Genomic DNA, 23013 nt, shown 5'->3' on the forward strand with positions numbered 1-23013 from the left:
ATCCCCCACACCTTGCCTGTCTAGCTGTCTGTTCGCCTGTCTCCCAGCCGCTTCATCTCGGCGCGGCTGGCGGTGCCGCAGTCCTTCCCCCTCTTTTGTATGCTCCCCTGGTCCCTCACCGTCACTCAGAGCCCTGCAGTTGTTCAGCTGCCACTTCCAGGCAGGGCTAAAATGGGTCACGGTGCCAGCAGGACCCGCTGAGAGGACCCACGTGAATCCTGTGTTCTTCTGGGACAGGCGGCGCTTGCGATGACCGAGCTGCGGTGAACCCGAAATTCAGTGCGGGGAAGGGAAATGTCAGCTGCTGCTCGGCTTTATTCGGCCTTTAGGCGTGCTTGTTTGTGGATGTTCTTAATTCCACCGGCAAAAACAACAAATCCGAAACCCCCTTGGTGCAGATCATGTTTTAGGTTAGAAATGAAGGGGCGAAAAGTGGGAGCTGCGTGCTTCCAGGTGACCCGCCAGCTCCGCTGGGCCCGGTGGTGGGGGAATATGTTCCCATTTGGCCTTTCGGTGGGTCTTTGAAAGCCCACGTTCCCTTTCAAATGTCGATTAGCATTCCTCACGTGTTGTGCCGAACGGCACGGAAAATGCATATAAGGTCTTGCATGCTGCCAGCGTGGTTTAGCCCGTGCAGAACTGGATTTGCAGTCAGTAAAAATTCATGGCCGTACATTGCCCTTGGTCAGTGCGCGCTGCGTATATCGACAAAGTAATAGTTGCTCAGGCAGATCAAAAGCAAAACATGCCAAAGCCAGTAAACCTCAGGCTTTCAGTATTTTTTTTTTAAATGTGTTACTTTCCTGGATATTTATAGCTTATCTATGAAGAACTGCTATAGAGCAAAACATCAAAAGCCATTGTTAACTAGATTTCAATTGCAGAGTTCTCTTTATGTGGCTGCATGAATACCATTAAAACTGCTACTAGAAAAGAGAAATTAGCAGATAGTCTGAAGATCAATCCGTCCATCTGATTCTGGAAGCTCCATCGTGTTCTTTGAGTACAGTCCTGGTTTCAGTAGAAATAACAGCAAATAATTTCTTTACCTGGAGAGTGAATATAACATTTTTTGACTTTTTTACAGAGGAGGACAGAGATGAAGCAGAGTCGAGCTATTGATACCTATGTGCACCTTGAGAATCTTACCAACAGGGAGGTGGTCCAAGAAATTAATTTTGCTTGCAGGAACAGCAAGCTCTCTGCTTGTTCAGAGTCCTGCAGTTTTACGCTTAGCCCTCGCAAACCTTTTCCCTTTTTCCTAAGAAATCCTGGGCGCTGCCACGGGTGGCCGAGGGCCCCCACTGCTGGTCCCGGAGTTGATGTAATTTTCCTCAAAGGACTTGCATCCAGCACGGTCCCACCCTTCCCCGTTCCTTGTTCCCTGCGGCCAGAGGACACAAACAGCCTGTTCCAGGAGGCCTCTCCCCGGGCACACCCCCTGGGGGGGCTCCTGGTGCTGCTGTCTGTGGGTGTGCAAACACTCGCAGTGCCCTGGCTCCCTCCGTTCCCCCAAAGCCTGATTTAAAATAATCTCTTGGCAAACAGCGGCGTCTGTGCCAGATGTCCAGAGCTCTGGATGTGTTCAGCACTTCTGGCTGCTGTGGTTTTTTTTTGCCCGCAAAATGCCAGGGTGATGGAAAAGGGGAGTTGCAAAGGGGTGTTTTTATTTTGCTTTAAAGGTGTTTGTACTGAGGATGATGGATCAGCAGTCACCTTGTTCCTCAAGTGGAGCTGTGTCAAGCATCTATTCAATAGGGAAAGAGATTCAAAACTCACAAGCAGAGACTTAAAAAAAGGGGTGATACGTGAGCGTGACACTCCGGGTGATTTCTTGCAGCATCTTGCCGAATTCCGGGCTAATGGTATGCAACTTTCTCAGTTTGAATCTAAACCAGTGTGCCTACTAAGGCTTTGCGCTGGTCTGCTAGGCAGAATTAGCAACCCCTCCCCTGCTTTTCCAGCAGAAGGGCTGGGGCGAGCTGTCAGCTGCGGTGGGGTCTCGCCTGCTGTGGCCAGCGAGGCGAGGTGCCACGGTGCAGGACGAGCCGTGTCCGGGGGAGCCGAGCTGTGCCTGCCCCCTGCAGATCTCCATCCAAGGGAGTTACCGCAAGGGCTTCTGAAGCAAACCAAACCACGTCTTTTGGGAAACCACAGACCTTTCAAACAGAGCCGTGGTGGGAGGGAGATCCACAAGGAAGATAAGTGATCCCAGCACAGGAAACTTGGGAATTGCGTGGAAGCGAACGGTCGGGAACACTTCCAAGTTGGAAGTTTTCCGTGTTTAGCGTGAGATTTCTTCGCGTCTCGGGGATGTCAAGAGCTGGCCATTTCAGATCTGTCCTCCTGCACGTTTAATGCTGTGTGTAAGGTAATGTTTCTGAGTAAGGAGCTTCTGCAAGCTGGCAGATGCAAGTGGGAGTTTCTTATGAACGACTCCGTGTTCTTGGGCAGGCTTTAGCTGATGGCCTGTAATAAATGCCTAGCTGTAAGTATACGTGCTGCTGTCTTCAAAACAAAACCGGGAAAGCTATTGTTGGGAGGGATTACATTATTATTTTAAGGTAACTGCAGCTTTCCACAAAGAAATAATAATTAAAATAACAACTGCCTGCTTGCTGGCAAAGCCACCTGCACCACCCATTTCCATGAATTTGTATTCAAGGTGGGGAATACAAGTCTTGCTCGGAAGGAAAAAAAAAAAAAAAGTGCTTTCTAAAGATCCTTAGTAAATAACCAGCTTCAGGGTTCAGCGAGCAGCTTAGACAAGTTGCGTGTCAGATAGTGCCAAGAAGTAATTGCAGCATTTAAATAAAAGTTGGTCACATTTTTAAAAGGATCTCATGGTTTGCTGTGGAAAATAGGGCTTGTTACCTCAGGAAAAAGGTGTTTAATTTCAGGACTGGTTAGCACTGAACATGCTTGTAATTATATGAATTAACTTTTAAGAGGCATCAAATCTGATCAAATTCTGGTCTCGGGTCTGTAGGTACAGATGAGTAGTTACTAACCTGACAGAGATCAAGGCACGGTCCTGGAGCGTTCATTTGCAGAGGATGATTTAACTGCTCGTTTCCTTCCCCCGGCAGCACGCTGACATGCCGCGTTCCCCCAGCTTGCCGCGCAGCCCGGGCGCTCCCCGTCAGCAGTGTGCAAGGAAGGACTTTCACATGGAAGGAGGCTTCGCCTCGCAGTATTCGAGGCTACCAAATGTTTATCTGGGCTTCTAACTCTTCTCGTTCTTTTTGCAGCTGACTAAATTAATTAGTTGGAAAGCAGCCAGAAAGACAGCAGAGTCCAGTCTGTAGTTGAGCAACAAGAAAAGGCCTCGGAGAACTTTATCAAAGCTTCCATTAACCCCCTGCTGATGTCCTCAAACAGGATTTTTTGTGAGAGAGTGGAAACACAAAAGCTAGGCTGCACAACTGTCCCTGTGCGTCCATTCAAAGGTTTTAAGTCCGCACAGTTACTAATTAAAATGCCACGCAGAGGAGCACAAATAAACACAGCTCGTCCCCGAGCGCCCAAGTTTCTGCCCCGGCGCACGGTTTGAAGGGCAGGACGCTGAGCTGGCCTGGCAAGGGTGGTACAGCAGCCCAGGGCGCTTCAGATATTCCGTCCTTGTTCGAGGAGTTGCAAAAAGTGTGTCAAGGCCATCCATATGCATGAAGCCCTATTCCCAGAGTGCCATCCCAAGGCAGCCTGTGATTTTTTATTTATTTTCTGCGTGGCGTTGCGTTGAGCTGTGAGGACTAAATAGAGCTGTGGCACGGCTGCCGGATCTCTGTAATCATGTTTGCCAGGTTGGGGCGGACATCAAAATGCTGAGCACACGAGTGAATACTGCTCCTTTCATCGGGAAATGTCACTTCAGATTTAGCCCCACGTGTGAACTGGCATGCAGGGAGCACTTTATTATTGCGGCAAGGCTCCGCTGGGCTTCCCCTCCCAAACAAAGCAGGCAAATGTCTAGGCTCTATCTGCAGCTACTTGAAGGATTTCATGGCGTCTCCTTAGATTAACGTAATCTGCCCTCATTACTAAATTCAAGAGCCGGGATCCCAGCAGTCTTACAGCGCACTCGAAAAACAGGTTCAGGGTCTATGGAAGCTGTAATTTGTGAACTGCTAATAACAAAAGTTACGCGGTTTTAGATTTTTTTAATACAGTCTGGAGAGGCATAGGAAGCTACAGCATCTGTATTTTTATCCCCATGGTCATTTACATTTTAAACCATCCCTTATAGAAAAGTCCCTTATGAACTTAAAAGGAAATTGTAAGCTCTTTCTCAGCTCTCTGAACTGTTCCTCTAGAATTTATTAGGACTTTTATCACCGCTATTGAATTCTATCACCTGGTCTTAAAAAGAAGATTGACTGATTCTGATTTTTTATTAAATGCTTTTCTTGTGCATGAAAATCTCTCTGGTTTTTTCTACATTAAAATCCATTGAAAGTATCCGTGGATTATGACAGAGAGAAAACCCCTTAAATTGTAATGTGCTGTGGATATAAATGTCTTGCAGTTCAGAAGATTTCTGAAGGCTAAAAGGAAAGCACTGAAGTTTTTAATTAGCTTTTTATTATTTTTAATTTTCTATATGCTATTAAATGGTCACATCAATAAATAATAAGACAAGACAGTTCTGGCTAAGTAAAATAGGAAGGAATAGCGGGCTGGAAAGGATGCCTCCTCTATGAATTGAATTTTGTGCGGTGTCCATTTATTTTAGCTAACAAATAAAGGCATGATCTCGAGACAACCACTACAACAGCTCCCTGGGAAGATTGCACTTGTCTAGATAACATAGTGCGTTCTTTAAATCTGTCCTCTGAATCAGCCTCCATTTATCTTTCTTAGCATAAAAGGGAATGCAGATGGAATGGCTGCATCCTCCCCTCTCCTCTATCAGGCTCCCGTGCGTGTACATCAGTAAGGCAGGAGGTGAGAGCAGCATGTGAGGGGCTGGGTGCTCAGTCCCACGGTTTTGGAGCTCGGGGACAAGGTGGCCAAGCGCGGGCCTGGGGAGCTGCAGAGACCTGGGGGCTCTGCGTCGTACCTGAGGCAGGGCGTGCAGACCCAGCAGTGTGTTTCCAAGAGCATTTCAGCCTCTTAATTACACGGCTGCTGGTGCTGGAAGTTAAAGCTGTGACCATGCACGTGCTGGGAAGGACTGGTGTTGAAAGGAGTGGACTGGGCTTGGAGGGAGGCTTCGTTAGCTCTGCTTGCACGCGCACAGTTTGTCTTTAAGCGGAGGGTGTTCTTGTACACGGAGCTGCAAGCGTCACTGGCAAGAGGGGCTCTGCAGCACAGGAGTTGCCCAGCTTATTTAGAGCCAGAATGGGCCTTGCTGGAGGTTATCAGCTTGGCTTCACCTGGATCGAGTACGAAGATAATCAAATTTGTGGGCCTGTAGATGATGAAACAGACCAGAAAGGAAAAGGATGAGCCTTGCAGGGAGGGCACAAGTAACGCTGCAAAGTGCTTTGCATGCTGTCAGCAGAAGAAATTCCTTCTGAATTGAAGATTTGGGCTGAAGATTGTACTTCTCACTGCAATCCCCATCCCGACCACCTCTCAGTCGCACCCTGTGAGAACCCTCCGAGGCCCTGCCTGCCCCAGCAGCACCCCGGGGCTCTTCTGGCCAGGAGCCGGGCAGGGCTCTTGGGGTCCTGCTCCCATTGTACCACGGCTTTGGCACTAAAAATTAGTGTTTTCACAGGCTTTTATTTGCCTGGCGTACTCAGTACCCCTCTAGGAAATAAGCGTGGCAGATCTCTTTGTGCAGCCCCAAATCTTCATAACCTCCCGAGGTTGATTATTTTTTTATTCCCTTTTTTTCGGGATTGAAACTGTTCAGACTTTGTAATGGCACTTGCATTGCACAGGAAGTTTTACCAGCCGTCTTTCTGACCATTTTCCACTGAGGCAGCCACTTTTAATATTTAATTGCTTACTCCATTTGGGGTTTTTCCAATTGACACAAGTTCTAAATGAATAATGCACTAGTTTTCAGTATCCGGCATAAACCCAAAATAATGAAACCCCTATGTAAGTTTAATTATGTGCCACCTATGATGTAATCAGTTACTGACATCATGAGCTAAGATTTTAATTTCAAGGCTTGTGTGTTTCAGGAAGCTGAAGGCTCTTCCCCAGTTTGTCCCTCATCACATTATTTGTTTTACCTGCACAACAACCTTCAGGTAGCTCCGCTTTTCCAGCAGCACCGTGTGCAGGATGTAGTTCTCTCTCTCAGCAGCTCTATTTCGGATTTTTAATTTCCTGAAGAAATCTGCCTGTCGCAGATGAAGGAAAATGGGCTTAATTCACTTTCGATGAGAGGACCTGTGGTTGGGAATGCCCGGGAGAGCTTGGTGTGCTGCTCACTAATTCTGATGCTTTTCCAACAGCACAAAGGATCTTCTTTTTCCCACTCAAGAAGAGAGGCAGTTTGGTGGCACAGAAGGGTTTGTTGCTGCATGGAGAAGAGCTGTGGGTCTCCAAGTGCTGTCAGAGCAGTGTCCTTCACAAAGTGCTACCAATGTGAGCACAGAAAACCTGAACCTTGAGAGTCAGCAGCCCAGAGACAGAGGTTATATCGTGTTGAATCCATCTAACTTTTGTACTGACGGTGCTTTACCGGAGTTCCCGTGAACTCCCTGAATGTCAGGTATAATTAAAGCGTTAAGGTCATCCAGCAAAACGTTAGCGCATAAATGCTTGGTGCTTCTGCACCGGCTTCTTCTGCGTGATGGACCCTAAAATGCGGTTCCTTATATTGGGTGACTTCAAAACAAGTTATACTCAAGCATTAAAATGGGAATTACGGTTTTTGTTGTCAGGTGAGCCCTGGGTTTTGGCTCTTTCAGGTGCCACAGGCTCAGGAGGGCACATTTGAAACCCAGCCTGCAGTTGCCACTAGAGCCTGTCACTGAGGTGTATCACCGTGGGAGGAAAATGTTTCTGATTTTATTATCTTTTCTTCCGTGGCATTTCTGATGTTGGGTGATTGATCTGAGAAACCCAAATGGCAAAGTCAAACTCTCTGCTATCACCAAAGCACTTCAGCAGCCAGGATGAGACAACACGGCCAAATCTATTTATTAAAATAGCAAATGCTGCTTTGGGAAAATGAGTCATAGCTTTTATTTATTTATTTTGTTTAGAAGGTACTTCAATATTTCCAAAGCATGTAAGTGAGTAGGGACAGAGGCTTTTATTTGTCTGGGTTTCAAAGAGGCTTTTGAGCAGTTCTTTTTACACAGTCTCATATTCTCAATGCTGTGAGGAAGTGACAGAGGAAGTTATTTGACAGCTGTATATCTAGACATTTCACGTTTCCAGTACATAAAAAGGAACTGTGTGGGAATGAAGGAGATGTGTTGCCTTAGGTACCGAACCCCCCATCTGCCCCTCGGTGGATTAAGCTTGATGCCGTGACTGCTGAGCTAACCTCCTGCTCAGGTGGCTTGGGGTGAGAGCAGGGAGTGGAGTAGCCGGATGCTTGCTTGACCTGGGGAAGGGCTGGGGACATGGGCATCATTCCAGGGCACCCAGTGCATCCTCAAGGGTAGCTCTGGTTTCCTTGTGGAAGGAGCTGGAGAGGAGCTTGTTCTGCAAAGGCAGCTCAGCAGTCCCCTCCTCTGCAGCACTGTTGCCCTGTAAGGATGGTGGTAAGTGGGTCAGATTGCTCCGGACCGCTTACTTTGAGAGGCTGGGGAGTGCCCTGCTTCCAACAGCACAATCTGTTTTAGTAACGGGAGGTTGTGGTCTCCAGTCCTCCTCCTGCTTCCCCCAGCGCCGCTGCACCCCGGGGCCGTGCATGCTGTAGCCCTGCCAGAGGCTTCTGGAGGTGCCTGTGGGGGGATCAGCCTCTGGGAAGTAGCCAGGTGATGGCACTGTGTGCTTCCCAGAAGTTCTCAACCCAAATTTGGGTTGTGGGACCCTGCCTCCAGCTGCAACTGCTCCGGGCCCTAAAGGAGGGCTCTGAGAGCTGCAGCACGCCCCGACCGGACTGCGTGGCTCTCCATCCAGCGTAAGGCAGCGGAGCATCGCTGTTAGCTTCTCTGGGCTAAGGGATTTATTTTTGTTTATGCTGGGTCAGGCTCTAACCTCAGCTGCAGGGAAGGCTAACGGCACCGTGACCTGCTTTGTGGCCAGCGGCTCTCAACCTGCTCAGGTCAGAGCACTGCTGACTAATTCCAAATCCTAACAAATTGCTTACAGCAGTAGAATTTCTTAGGGCAATTTACGGCACTAAGTACGTTCACGCTCCTTGTGTTAATCATTCTGGTTTAAGCATTTAGAAATGCTTCTATGCTGATTTGTAAGTGATTGTAATGTTCAGACAGATTTTTATAAATTGCCTTCCAACTGAAAGCCTTGTTTTCCTGTTTGTTTTAAACTGGCATTCATACATACAGGAAATACACACACAGTATTATGCCATGTTTCTGTTGGCAACTATTAAGTTATCCTTGTCAGAACATGCCAACAGGATTTCTTAGCAAGCTAGCAGAAAGAAAACAAGCAGTTCTCAGACTAAACAGACCCCATGCTTGAGCTGCAATACGGATCTCTTGCTAAATACTATGTAGATTCTTCTGCTTTAAGGCAATCTTTGGGGTTGTGGGTTGCAGATTCAGATCTCTGGAGCTGCTCCAGACCTGCATTGCACTAGCTGACATCACGAGGTGGCCTCCACAATCGGAGGGCCGGTACCTGAAAGCGATGCATGGGTGGGTGTCAAGAGCTGGTCCCCAGAAATGGACTGCCAGGGTGAGCCATCTCCTGGGTGTGCAAAAGCTTCTTTGTCACCCCTGTCTCACTGCAGTTCCTGATGTGAGCCGTGGGGAGCTGTGCCCAGACCTCAGGATTGGGTTCGGTCTAAATGAGGGCACTTCTGGTATGCTGAAGTGCTAACAGTGACACGCTCAGCCCAGAAGATGCCCTGGCTGTTTGTGAATCCTCAGCAGTTGCTGCATGTCTCCAGGAGCTAAAGCTGGAGTAAGATGGTAAATATAAAGTACTCTAATAATCCTCAACTACTACTATTTGTTGCTGCTAACAGCCTGCTTTTTTCTGCGAGCTTTTGATTTGATGCAAGTCAGAGCCAGCTTTTGTGGTTTGGCAAGATTTGCAGTGCAGGTTCTTTTGGGAGAGGCAAGAAATGAAAACTTTAAAACAGAGGAAATGTTTAAAACATAATAATGCAGTGTTAACAGTCTTTAAAATCTCATTTTCAAGCCCCTTCCTTTATGAACACATCATTATAAACATAACTGATGAGGGCTGGTCCCTGGATTTGAGAGCTTGTCCCTTGTTTTTCTTAGAGCTCCTAGGCTCTGGGTTGTGGGCCTGGAAAGAAAGGAAGGATGATGTGTGCTGTTCGTTTGGGGATGGAGATGTCGTGTGAGAGTGGTTGAGCTGAGCTGGATCTGTTCCTCAGCAGTCCAATTTCTAGTAAAAAGGAAAGCAAGTGGAGTAGAGAAGTGTTATGGCTGACTGGGAGGGCTGGGAGAGGCAGACCATGCTCGGCTGTCACACCGCTCCGCGTGGCGTTGCCAGGACTTTCCAATGCGGGTGAATAACCTTAGGCGTTTTTCTCCAGTGGTGCAGACTTAAAGTCTGTGCTTTAAATGCTAAAGCTTGAAAACGCTGGCCTGAGTCCTGGCGCATCTCCATTTCCAAGCTGGGAGGTGTTCCTCGCCAGTTGTCCCTCCCTGGGGAGGGAGAGGCAGACGGTGGGAAGACAGCGGGCTGGGGAATGTCTTGGGAAGCTTCCAGGGGCTCGGCTGAGCAATCAGGCTTCTGCCTCCTTGGCCAAGTCCTGTCCCGGTCCAGTTATCACTGGGAGAAATGTTTGCTCCGCTTGTTCACAAGGATTAATGACAAAAATCGAGGTGTGTGCGCGGTTACTCGCTGAATGCACGGCCGGTCTGCAGGCTCCTGCCGGCCCCTGGGAGAAAGCCGCAGCTGGCGGCGAGGAGCAGGAGCACCAGGATCTAGCTGCGATCCTCAGATGCGTGTCTGCACCTCAACTCTGTGTGCAGATAGGTTCAGAAACGCCAAACCCTTCCGTGTGCTTGTCCTTGGGCGCCTGTATGGGTTACACGCATGCTGTGCATATGCTTGGGAATTTGGTCATGGCAAAACGCATCCCTCTTCGTTTGCAAAGGGGATTGCTGGGAGTACTTGGGGCTTGGGGTGGTGGTACCCCAAAACAGGGCTCCTTGAGCAGTTCGACTCTGCCTGGGCAAGAGAGAGGAGTGGGTGTACGGCCCCGGGGACTGAGAGGCTGGTCCGTGTGGCGCCGTGGGAGTGGGTGCTTTGCCCTTCACTTGAACTCGGCACAGCACTCACTGGGGTAGGTTGCTCTCCTGCGTGAATAATATTATCAGGATCTGGCCTGGAGAATGTTGCCTTTAGAAATTATTAAAAGCATATTTGATTCCCTGTGTTGTATATCCTTTTCCTGCTGTGAGATTATTTGATAATATAATTTACAAAATGCCACGTAAAAAACCCACAATATTACAAGGTAAATATTTAAAGAGAAAACTTGAAATGTGCCAGGTTTCCCTAAATGTGTTTTGTTCCAGTTAATAGAAGATCTTTCATTTTCTTGTTTGGATTTCCAAAAGGACTTTTTTTTTCAGTGTTAGATTCCCAGAAATCTTTTTTTTTTTCTTTCTTTCTTTTTTTTTTTAAAAGTAATTAATAATGGAGCAAGCTTTTAGTATCTACCCTGGAAGGTAAAAACCCTTAATCACAGTAACATCATTAGTGCTTTCAAGCATTTAATTTTGATGCTTGACAAAACGCATAGCCATTGATAAGAACAAATAAGTGTTGTTGTGTGCAATTGAGGGAAAAAAGAAAAGCATGAAAACCCCTAAGCTTCAAGTAATTAAATTTAAATATGTTATTTGAATTTAGCTGAGATAATGTACAAACTGTGGGTATATTTTTCAATCAGCGGAAGACCCCTTGAGTAAACATGATCCATTTAAATTCAAATCATGGGGAGTGGAAAGTAAACCCTGCTGTGGTTAAGAAGGCATCTTCCCTAAAACACGGGGCATTGTGTATCTTCCAGAGCACTGATGTTCCCTGCTTTTATAAAGGGCTGTTTTCACTCATGGCTGCCTACATGCCAGAGACTTTATTGCATCTATTTATTTCCTGTTTTTTTCTTTCTCCCCCCCTTCTTAATTTGAACCAGTAATGAAAAACTGACACTCTGCCTCTGCCATCCTTTAAAGTGCCTCAAAACTGTTATAATTCAGCACTTATTAGCCTTGGGATATGGCTTTATGGCATTTGGGTGAAGTTTTTGTAGTACATCTGTGCTCCTTCTCTCTCTGTACGCCACAAGCTCAGAACTGCAGTAATAAAACTACTAGTAGGTGTTTAATGGTGGGTTATTGAGGAAGTAGATAAAAGAAAATTGCAACGTTCACATCAGTAGGGAGTGAAGTTTTCTGAGGGAGAGGAACTGCTGAGCTTTGAACTAAGGAAAGTTACACTCGGTGCTTTTGTTCAAGGGGACCACTTTTTCAACACCAAGAGGCCTCGTCCTTCTCACCTGTGCAATGGGCTGTGCTGGTGGGACGTGGTGCGTGGACCTGTGTGCGTGGGGCAGAACGTGGGATGCTCAGCTGGGCACACTGCTTCGGGTCGAGCCATGCTCAGGATGTTTCCTGCAGTGTGTAGCAACCAGCTAGCCCCCGCGTGTATGAGGGACGTTCCTGCCTTTTGTTCTGCTCGTGATCAGAGAGTCATTTTACAGTCTGCTACATGTTTATCTTCATGTCATCTCTGAGGCAATAGAAAGGCAAAAGGCAGGAGAAAAAAGAAGGTAAATGCTGTGCGCACGGTGCTGCCCTGTCTGTCCAGCACTCTCCTGCCTGGCTTCTTCGTCCTCCTGCGTGCGGATGACCAAGGAGACCCAGAGCTGATGTTCTCCCAGCAGCTCTGCGCCCTTCAGAAGTAATTTTTACTGGTCACCTGGTAGATCTTGGAAAACACACACACACACACACAAACGTGAGTTGCAGGGCTATTTGCAGGTGTCAGAGTTGGTTAAGGAGGGTTTTATCTGCGCAGTGGGATAGCTGTAGTACTCCCTGTGGCTGACAGTCCCGTTCCTTGAGGTCCACAGAGGTGTGGGTGATCATCCTGTTGCATAGACCCCTCTAGGTTTGTGCTGCAGAAATGCTAAGGAGCCCCCAGACTGCTTCACGTCCTTTTGGTACTTTGTCCTGCCCTTGGCCTTCAGCACTCTGAGGATTTCTGTAATGCGTGTGGAGAGGCAGGATATTCAGCCAAAACTAAAAAATAGGCAGCACGTCTTCATCCACACAATGAGAGGCAAATGAATAGATTGAAAGTTAAGCAGCACAGAGTTGCATAATAGTTAGTATTTGACAGGAGGGGTAAAACTAGGGCTGTTCTTACAACTCTAATAGTAAGAATTAACGAAGGAATTGATGTACAAGTCCTTTTCTGTCCTGGAGGCAAGGAGCAGGTGGTTTATTCTGGTTTGGAGCACTGCCTGAGATCAACTGTCCATTTTTGAGAGACCTGAGAAAGCACTTCTGAAACGGTATAAAACCGAGCATCTTCCACAAGGGCTGGAAGTTAATGCATATTCTGCTGCAGCAAGTAGCCACTTTGCAACGGAGGAGAAATGCCTTTCCATCCAGCACTCACCAGCCCAGCATCGAAGGACTCAGTAAATTCCAATATAAATGCCTGAAGAAATGAAATGGGAAACTGAGGAGGTTAAAAAGAGGATGAAGCAAGGAAAGTGAACTTTCTCTCTGCAATTCTTGAGGTCAGACCAGCATAAGTGAAAGATTCTTGGTAATATGAATTGCCTGTCTGCCTGGCATGAGGCATGGATTAACTAAGCAGATTTCTCTCTGGTTGGTTTATCAGTAACGTCATGTATGTTTTAGGGTAACAAATCTGATCTGTAATTTATGATCTGTGTGGCATTCTTACTGCAGAGGGGGAAAAAAAAGTCCTGTTCTCTGTTGAGGAACGGTGAGGTTATTAAGCAGGTTTGCAGTCGTGCCGCAGATACAACTTGATGGAGCACACCTGGATCCTCCCCGTTGGCTGTGTTTATAGTCTCCTCTGTCAGCCAGCGTTTGCCTTTGCATGAGACAGACAGGGAAAAAGAGAGAGGTTCTGGAGGCATTTCTAACAGAGATGCCAAACTGTCAGATAGTAAATCAGGAAGCAGCTCCCTGATGGTTTCACATCAAGAGGAGACACCCTTTTGTGACTTTGTGGCGTCTACTGGTTATTTTCACTTCCATCAGAGCTGTCTGATATGGTCAAGTAGGTTTGAGGCTTTCAACATTCAATTTTCCTTTCATTTATTGTGACTGTTTTATTTATTTGTCTTTCTTGGTAGTTTTCAAGGATATGTTTCAAGGATACTTTTTTCTCTCTTTCACGCTTTCATGGATCGTCATCCCAACGTTAAGGGTAGAAAAAAGCAGCAAAAAGAAAGGGAAGGAGGCAAAAAAGAGCAACGTGTCTACAGCTTCAGGGGACAAAAGAAGAAATATATTCAATTTAGGAAGACCTCTAATCTCTGGTTATACAGGACAGCTTTGTTAGATAAGATTAAAAATTTCATGAATGTCCCTTTTTATCCCTGGAGACTCCACCATTTATTCCAGCTATTGTCAGCATCAAAAGAGCTTGATAACAGCTGGCTAGAGACGTGACCACACAGCAACACAACGGCAAGAAAGGGGCAGCCAGGTTCATAAATCTTCAGAAACCCCGTTCCTCCTGCACTGCCATGGATCTGCTGCGATCACAGTCAAAGGGAGAACGCATTGTCCTCCGGCCAGGCAAAAACCTGAACTTCAGCATTAGCAGGGGCTCTATTGAGCAGGGCGCACAATGAGATGCTTCCCATTATCTTCTGCATGGCAGCCCTTATTACTGCACATGGATACAGTTTAAAGGGTCTTGGCGTGCAGCTTGTTGCTCGGTTGGGTTTTTCCCCAAGCCAGGCAGCCCTTACCCACGTCCTGCTTTTTCTGCTCCTCGCATCTGTACAGCGCCACGTGGGACAGGGTCTGGTTGTGCCAGCTGTCTCTGCTATCTCCTGGCTGGGAAGGAGCTATCAAAGGCCGAATCTGGTCCCCGGGCGCTGAGCTTCCTCATTCTCCAGGCACTGCTCACAGACATGGGCGGGTGTAAGCAGGGCAAGCTAGGAAGCACAGGTTGGCTCTGACTCCTGAAATACAAGTTTTCTGGTTTTCATGGGAGGGTCCCAGTTCATATGTATTCAGCTTTATTCTGCTCTTACTTAATTCAGTGGCAAAGTTTTCTCAGCTTTAGAGAAAACCAGATTGGTCTGTCAGGAATTTCATAGTTCCTGTAGAGTGAATAGCTAATGAAGTAACACCAGTTAATTTTAGGACACGGAAGAAGAGAATCATTATGGACCAAAACACAGGGACAAGTCTGTGTGCTGTGTCTAACAAAGGTTAAAAAAAAAAAGCAGAATCTTTCATTGTCAGCTTGTTGTGAAGGTTTGTACCTACGAATTAAGAACATTATGGTGTTTAGGAAACTGCAGTGTTACTCCAAATCTTACCTGTCCAGTATGGCCCAGCATCTAAGAACAACCTTTATTACAGAGAAATTAAATGCAAATTTGTTAGAGAAAACAGGAAAAACACTTAATACTTCTAACCCCCACACAAGAAAAACACAATTTCTGAAAGTGCATATGTTATGCTGTCTTATTAAAACTAAATTATTGCTTATATCTTTTTTTTTTTTTTCTTTTTTTTTCTGGCAGCTCCATCCCCAATTGCATTGATCCAGGCTAAAGAGATAACGAGGCACAGCGTTGCCTTGGCCTGGCTAGAACCCGACAGGCCAAATGGAGTCATTCTGGAGTACGAAGTCAAATACTATGAAAAGGTACTGCTCAAAAATAGACAAGCGAGGAGCTTTGTTTGAATTTGGGAAGAGTTTTTTTTACTTCATTCCATTTGGTTTATTTCCAGGTAGGATTCCATCATTTGAAACTGAATAGATTCAGGTTAATAATATCCAATTAAGGATTTCATGCACTTGAACGGTTGCTTGAAATAGTAAGACTTATAGGCTGTTCCAGCTGCATGGTAGGAATTTATTCTGCTATTTTTTTCTTACCTTGGAACTGAGCTTTTGTAGCAAGCATATTTATAATGAGAATCAATAATGTTGGGCAGAAGTGAGACATTAGCTTTACATCATAGACAGAAGTATAATAATGAAGTATATAATACGGTAATCAGATCTGTTTGCCAATAGCTTCTGCTTAGAGTGATGGTGTGGGCTGGATGGCTTTTAATAGAGAATAAGGAAAGAAAATTACATTCTTCATACTTCCCAAGTTACACAGAGATGTTATTCCTGCAAATAACTTCTCAACTATGGAACTATGAAACTATGAAGAAAGCTATTTTCCTTGAAGGTCCTCTCTAGAAATGGACAATTACGTGGTCTTGCTTGCACTCTCTCTCATGTATATGTGTACTTTTCTTTTTTTTTTTTCAATAAAGATAATTGTGTATTTGCTTCCCCAACACATACAGAAGAAGGCAACCGATTTTTCAGGGAAACTTGATTAATGCATTTTCTGATGCATTTTCCAGCCAAAAATAGAAAAATTTTAAAGATCGGATTTGTGGAAGACATTTTCAGAACATTTTCTTTTTTGAAATACATTACCATTTTTTTTTTGATACAGCTTCTGGCTGGTAGGAAGAAAAAGAGTGCCAGGATGTATGAGTAAAATGTTTGTTCATCAGGAGGATCATATTTGAAGGCTTGGCTATTTTCCAAAGGATTTCATTGTGTGATTTCTTAAGTAATCAGTGATATATGAGCATCATACCTACTGTCTCACCACCCTTATTTGGCTTGCTCAAATAAGGGTGTTCAGAGCCCCATGCAGCACTCAGCGCTAGGGGTATTGAGCAAGGCAGACAGCAGAAGCCCTCGGGACGTATTTTGAGAATTCCATCAGTGTTACTCATCTTCTTTCATCATAACAGTTTTGGCAAGGAAGTGGGATTCCATGGTTCATGGTGCAGTGAGGCATTTTTACTTGATCACTGCAGTGTTCTTTTCTTGTTAGGACCAAAACGAGCGCAGCTATCGCATTGTGAAGACAGCCTCCAGGAATACTGACATCAAAGGTTTGAACCCTCTGACTTCATATGTGTTTCATGTGCGGGCCAGGACAGCAGCAGGATACGGAGACTTCAGCGGACCGTTTGAGTTCACAACTAACACAGGTAGTAACATGCCCGCTGATATCTTTCTTTTCTTTGAGTGAGGAGTGAAAATGTAACTGAGCTGTGTGTTGGGAGTCTCCTGTTGGTTAATTGGACTGTGGTGTATCTATTCTGGGAAAACGTTCCTCCGTGGCTGCATGACTATTAGTGGTGTGATAAATCTGACCTTAGACACCTATGTTATATCCTAGACACTAACAATGAAAACGCTTCAGAATGGCCCAAGGAGACATACAGCTTACAAATGCTTGGAAGCCACTGATGCTTCAGAGATACATGCACCTATTTTGTTTAATGTATGCAGATGTTTTTCGGAGCATGTCATTTGCAGGGGAATGGAACCCTGTTGCTCTCCTTTGCAAGCTATTGACAAAGATCACTTAGGTGTCCTATATCAGCTCAGATATTTGCACTTTCCCTTACATAGTCATATAAAGACAGAATGTTTGAACTATGTTGTTAGTACGGCTTCTCCCTTTGTTCAGGGTAACATGCAAATTTGCCCCCCAAAATGTTTGCTTCTCAGTGGTAGGAAGGTGGTGTGACCAAGCCTGTTTTATTTTGGACATAAAAGTCTGTTTAAATCAATTTAAGGTCATGCCAGTCAGTGGCAACATCCTTCAGGATGTTAACAGCTGAAAATAATCAATCCAGCAGGAAGACGGAAGACATTTTAAAATGACTTACTCTTTGTGTCAGTTGGGGAGTGATCATCTGGCCCCACTGAGGGAAAATGAAAGAGGAAAGAAGAGTGGAGAGCAATTAGGAAGGTGAAAGAAATAGCCATTATACCCTCTGAGGGGAACACTGAAGGGGAGAAGGAGAGGGAGTCCTTGTTCCCAGTGAACTGAAGTTCCCCAAATCATTATCAAACATCACGTCTTCAGCTAATTAGGGCCCTCTTGGAAAATTGTGTGAAATGACTATATAATAAAGGCCTGAAAGTAGATTTGAGCCCTACTCTAAACTACCTTCACAAGCCAGAAAGCCTCATTGAGTGCTGCCCAGGTTGATATTTTGAGGGTGTCTGACGCTAATGCTCTCTTTTCTGTTTCCAGTTCCTTCCCCCATCATTGGCGATGGTACCAATCCCACAGTGCTGCTTGTTTCAGTGGCTGGCAGTGTTGTTCTTGTGGTCATTCTCATTGCAGCCTTTGTCATCAGCAGGAGGTAAGAACTTAAGCTTCTCTCCCCCCTTCTCTCTTTCATGAGGGAGCTTTTTGTCTCCTCCAAACAAAGCTAAATTCTTTGATTAGCATCATAAACAGTGCATTTGCATTACAAGCCTTCTCCCATGTAGCTTTGATCTTCTCAACATTAGTACCACAGCAGCATGTGATGTAATGGCAATAGTTCCAGCTCTATTTGCCCTTGAAATGCAAAGCTGGTTCCAATAACTGGCACTGAGAATCAAGCCAACTAGAGATTTGTGGTTAGTGTAATTTGAAGTTAAGTTTAATGGGTATGGGTACAGTAGACTTTCTTGGACTGACTCCTGATACACAGGGAATAAACAACCACACTGTTATGAACTAAGCTATCAGACTGCTGTGCTTGTGATTTTGTCTTAGGCTGTATGAGTCTCCATTAGTCTTTGGGTTAGTCCTTCCACTGTGTGTGGAAATGACTGTAAAGTAGAAGCTGCAGTCATTCAGCATCATACGCAGTAACACAGCAGAATGGGTTGATGGTTATTCGATCAGAGCAGAACCGTAATCTTCTACCAAGTACTTGTTCATTCCCAAGTTCAACCAGTGCATCAGGAGCAATCCTGCAAATGGGAGGACAGTGTAGCAGAAACACAGTGTGAGTGTTTGTCTCCAAGTTTATGTTCAGTCTCATTTAAAAAGATCAGCATGATTTTGCCTCAATGTAATTCAGAGATAAAATTGGACATATCGTTACTGCATCTGAAGCGTGGGATCTGAGGGATGCAAATTTTGTCAACCTCTGTTGATCAGTTTAATGGCATCAGCCATAAATGCACACAAATTTTCTTGATTTACTTTCTCACTTCAAATTGTCTTAAAGAGCAGTTAAGTCACTATAGCTGTAATATCTAGAAAGTAGTCAAGCATTGTTACAGCTTTCTGTGGGTGTTCACCTCAAAGCCTGCATGCTGGCAATAAGAAAGAACAGGCCATATGAAAATGTAATGTGGAGAGACAGGTTTATTAAAAGCCATTGCAACAGAAAATAGCATCACTGAGCTTGATGACTTAATCTCCTCTCCACTTTTATTGATCACTTTATTATTTAAGGCAGGATTGATAGCAGGATGCATTGGATTTCTAATTATGAGTCGCCACCTTGGAGAATTGAGCCTGTCGAGTTGCTTTGAGATGATTCCTTCCCCTCCTCCCCCTATAAAAAAAATGTCACTTCCCAAGGCTGATAAACATTGCTTGGTGATTGGCCCTCAATGGATCACTTTTTAGAAAATGAAATGTCAGCCCCTTGCCCTCATATTGATTCTCTTTAGTATCAGCCATAAAGCTGTCAAAGGAAAGGCTGCCTGGAGCCAGGTAGCTGATAGACAAGCTGGTGTGGGTGCCTGCTCAGCCAGGTCTGCTCCCTGCTCAGGTTGTCTGTTCAGTTATCTCTGCCCACAAGTGTTTAACTTGGACCGAGTAAAAAAAAAAAAAAAAAAAAAAAAAATTGCAGGTGGGCTTTATAGACAAGAGGTTGGTCCAAGCACTGGTCAAGCACTGGTGGGAATGGGGGTGGAAGTAGTTTGGTGGCAGTGGGTTCAGAGATGCCCCGCAGTTCCATACCAGTAGGTCTTAGGGAAGCTGTGGAAGGGGAAAGATATAATAGCAAGATGAATGAAATACCAGGACAGTGAAACTGCTCTGTGCATACTAATGCATGTGCCTTGTTAATTAGCAGCCTTCCTCAATACACAGCTCTCCAGTAGCTGGAAGTAGTTCTCAATAAACAGAACCGACTTTAATATTCACTATTACACAAATGATTTTAACTACATCACCAATGTCATTTAGAGGTGTGGGCTTTGGGGATATTTCATGATGTTCCTATACCAGCTGAAGTTAATAGCAAAATAATTATACTTTGTTCCAAAATTACTTCAGCTGAGGAAATGCTTCTTTGTCCATAGAGTCCCCACGAGGAGGTTTTGTAATATAGCTGTGACCTAGTAAGTCATATTTGTACAATCAAAACTGTGCTTTGGCCTGCGGACATGGCCTCTCTGCATCCATGAGCCAAGTGTGGGAACTGGACATATGCTGGAGGTGCCCAGTTTTGAACTCTAGGTTGTTATTACTAATGTAGCATTATGTTTTTTCAAGTCATTACTCAAATCCCCAAATTCATCTTCTCAACAGAATTTGTCAACAGACTTTGCCTTCAGGCAGCTCAAGCTGTTTGGGTCTGTCCTGCGACCACGGTGTTTGTGTCAACGTGAGAAGTAATCTGCCTAAATGTTAGTTTAAATTTACTGAGGTTAGGACAGCAGGATGCAGGAGAGGTAGCAGGAGCATTTCTAAACCCTACCCTGTAGGAGCACAGAGTAAAATTACAGTGACAGAGTTTAAAAAGATTTGGGAAAGTGTAAAGCAGTAAGCTGCTTTCTGAAGGGGTTTGGCTGCAGTAAGTTGGCCCTACAGATTCCTTTGGTCATCCAAGAGTTACCATCAGAAATTTTTCTGGCAGATAGATTGCTTTACCTTCTGCACTGCAGCACCCCCAGCCCTCTTCTTTGGGGTGGAGAAAGGGGCAGCATGGGCTGTGGGGGCGTGGGCTCCATGCTGCTTCACCTCAGTGCGTGCTAATACCCTCTGCTGCTACCTCCGGCTGGGCAGAGACCTTCCCCTCCTTATCTCCAGGCCCCACCTGTGGATTTCCCTATGTCTCTGACCCCTGCAGCTTCTGAAAGCTTCTGTGTTCTTTTCCTGAATACGGCTATTTAATCACTCTTGCCCAAATCCCTGTAATTACGGAATTCAAGCCTGTGACAAAGGCTCCCTTCTGCCATTCAGGTGAGGTGCCCCGAGCAGCCAGGGGACAATGGCAGGCAGGAGTGGCCTGCCCCAAGCCAGGCAGGAAAGGTCAGCAGGTGACAGGGGCAGAGGTGGAAGCAGGTAGTTAGTTTGGAAGGTATTATTTAACGTTAATAAGCTACAATTATATTGCTTGAACAGCAATCCCTTTGTTTCCCTCTGCTTTTTGCATGTCTTTGGGTTTTAGTGGGGGAAGGTTATTTGTATCTGTTGTTAGGGTGATTTTACTTTTTAGAAATAAGATTTAAAGCATTTTTACGTACTTAAAATGCATTCATGCAAAGCCATTTGTGTTTCATTTTTCCCATCTGTATCTGAAGACTAATAATATGAATTTGAAGGGGTCCTGCTTAAATTGCAGGATCTTTTTTTCTTCTTTTTTTCCTTCTTTTTTTCTTTCCTCTGAGAGAAGTTACGTTGTACCTGAAACCCCCTAAGCTGACTTAGCCCTGCATGGCACTGGGTGAGATTTCTCCTCCTGATTCAGGTCAGGCACCGGGAGCAGAATGTAGTCCCTCAGTTTCACTCAGCTCTTTTATACCAGAGCCATAAGTCCTCAGGCAAAAAAATGGTTTAAATTGGTGTTTGGATCCAGTGTGGTTTTTAATAAGGGTCTTGTTATGATTTGGTGCCATTTGTGTTTAATTGACTTTCATCAAGAAAAAAAGCTCCCAGCCACTTATGGTTGGGTATGTACCTGCTTCTTGTGTCTGAACACAAGTCCTGTTGGTGATGCTGGGAGCTGCGAGGCTTGGTTCAAAGATCAGGTAGTCTTCACATGTTAAACTGGATTTTTTTCCTTCTGTTCATGTGCAATTTATAGCTTTCATTACTAGAATAGTATATTTAATCCCCAACACTAAAGGGTTGCAAAGACAAAAGCTAGGACATGGCCTTTCAGCTGGGAGTGACGGGAAGCTGCTGTTCCCTGCAGGCCGGGCAGAAGGGAAGGGAAACCAAGGCTCTCAAAGTCATATGTTTTCTCCAAATTTTAACCTCTTCATCTTGCATCTGCTGGTAGGTCTTTCTCTCACCCATTCTCATTTATCTCCTCTGCCTATTCACTGTTTTCAGAGATCTAACCCAGTCTCGGCCTGGTGCCCCAGTAGGCCTGGTCAGCTCCTGCCCCGCTCCAGGCAGTGGCTTGCACGTTGCAGGCACCACCAGTCTCACCACCCTTCCTCTGGGCTTGGTTTCTCTTCCTTCCCTCTTCCTCACTCCAATTCAGACTCTTGACAGTGACTAACTGGGGTCTGATGTGTTGGGAGATTTGCTGCTGACTTCCATAGGGACAAGGAAGCTGAAGAGTAAACAACAACAAGCCCTTCTCTTTGGCAATGTCTGCTTTTGTGCCTGGTTCTGAATTTTCCATGAATACTCGAAATCAAATCTCTACATCTACATACCGTTAGATTTTGGGGAACTTCAAATCCCAATGCACATTTGGGATTTACATATCCTCTCTATTGGATTAACCTCTTGCATTAACTTTTCTGAATACAGCTTGTCCATTGAAGTTTAAAGCTGGACTAATTAAATTTGGAACTGGATACAAAATCATGTGTGTACTTGTAGAAATAATAATCTATAGAATTAACATACTAAACTGTATTATTGTGTCCAACTCGGGCTTAGTAGAGGACCTCTGACATCAGGAGTTCTTTACTCCCCTCAGTTGTACAGTGATTAAAAGAATAAACAAAATCCTCAGGATCTGCATTTTTGATGGTCAGGTCTTTTTTTTGCTACCACCCTGATTTATGCATTAATAGACTGCTTCCACCTTTAAATTTGTAGTTGAAGAAGAGTGTTGGTATTGGCATTTGCCTAATTGGGTTTGAAAATCAATCTACCGAAACACCTCTGTTGTAGCATCTAAATCTATAGAAGTTCATGCTAAAAAGCAATTTAGTCCTTTTTTTTTTTTTGCACACTATTGCAAATGTGCATTTGAAGAAAAAGTAGCTAGAACACAAGCTTTCTTTTCTTTGTTTAAATGCCGAGATGCAAATACGGAGATCTGTGTTTCCCCTAATGCTTTGTTGATGCCAATAACACTTAGAGCAGTTTGAGGAGAGGAGTCTCCTACCCTTCTGGAAAGTGTAAGTTGTGTCACGGGCTGTTGTAGGGGAGCTGCCAAGCACAGGTCGTGGCAGGTGCAAACAGCTCGAGTCTCGGCAGGTTAAGAAGACAGAGCTTGTCTCAAAGTAAGATATTTATTTTGAACTGTAATGTTCTTTTTTTTTGTCTGACAGGCGCAGTAAATACAGTAAGGCTAAGCAAGAGGCAGATGAGGAGAAACATTTGAACCAAGGTAAAAGGCAGTTGTGCTTGGTGCTTTTTTTTTTTTGGTTCAGTTCACAAAACATGTTCCATGTTCAGATGCTTGGCAAATAAGAGATGACATTCCTCATGAGATGAATATGTTTCTGTTTTCCTTGCTTCCCACCATCCTCCTTCCAAACTAGGCACTTTAGTAACAGGGGCAATAAAAGCATCTGGGTAAAATTTTTGAGTTGGGAGAAAGGTTCATGAAATTTTTCAATTATTCCTTTCCACTGAAAGATTTCTATTTCTATGAAAAACACGCTATCTAGGCTGTCTAGGCATGACTTTTCACCACAATATTCTGCAGAGGCAGTTTTTGGATGGACCTGAGGCAG

The 23013-nt window shown here is 45.0% G+C and overlaps 1 protein-coding gene across 1 annotated transcript in view; it reads left to right on the forward strand.

Moving 5' to 3' along the window:
* The window catches only part of EPHA4 (EPH receptor A4), a 94830-nt gene that overhangs the window by 53285 nt on the left and 18532 nt on the right, over positions 1-23013 (forward strand). Inside the window, exons 5-8 of the mRNA XM_032193439.1 lie at positions 14840-14964; positions 16169-16328; positions 17387-17498; positions 22606-22664. Coding sequence (XP_032049330.1) covers positions 14840-14964; positions 16169-16328; positions 17387-17498; positions 22606-22664 — 456 coding nt within the window. The remainder of the gene's footprint in view (positions 1-14839; positions 14965-16168; positions 16329-17386; positions 17499-22605; positions 22665-23013) is intronic.

The sequence above is a fragment of the Aythya fuligula genome, chromosome 9 (genome assembly GCF_009819795.1).
Source record: "Aythya fuligula isolate bAytFul2 chromosome 9, bAytFul2.pri, whole genome shotgun sequence".
NCBI lineage: Eukaryota > Metazoa > Chordata > Aves > Anseriformes > Anatidae > Aythya > Aythya fuligula.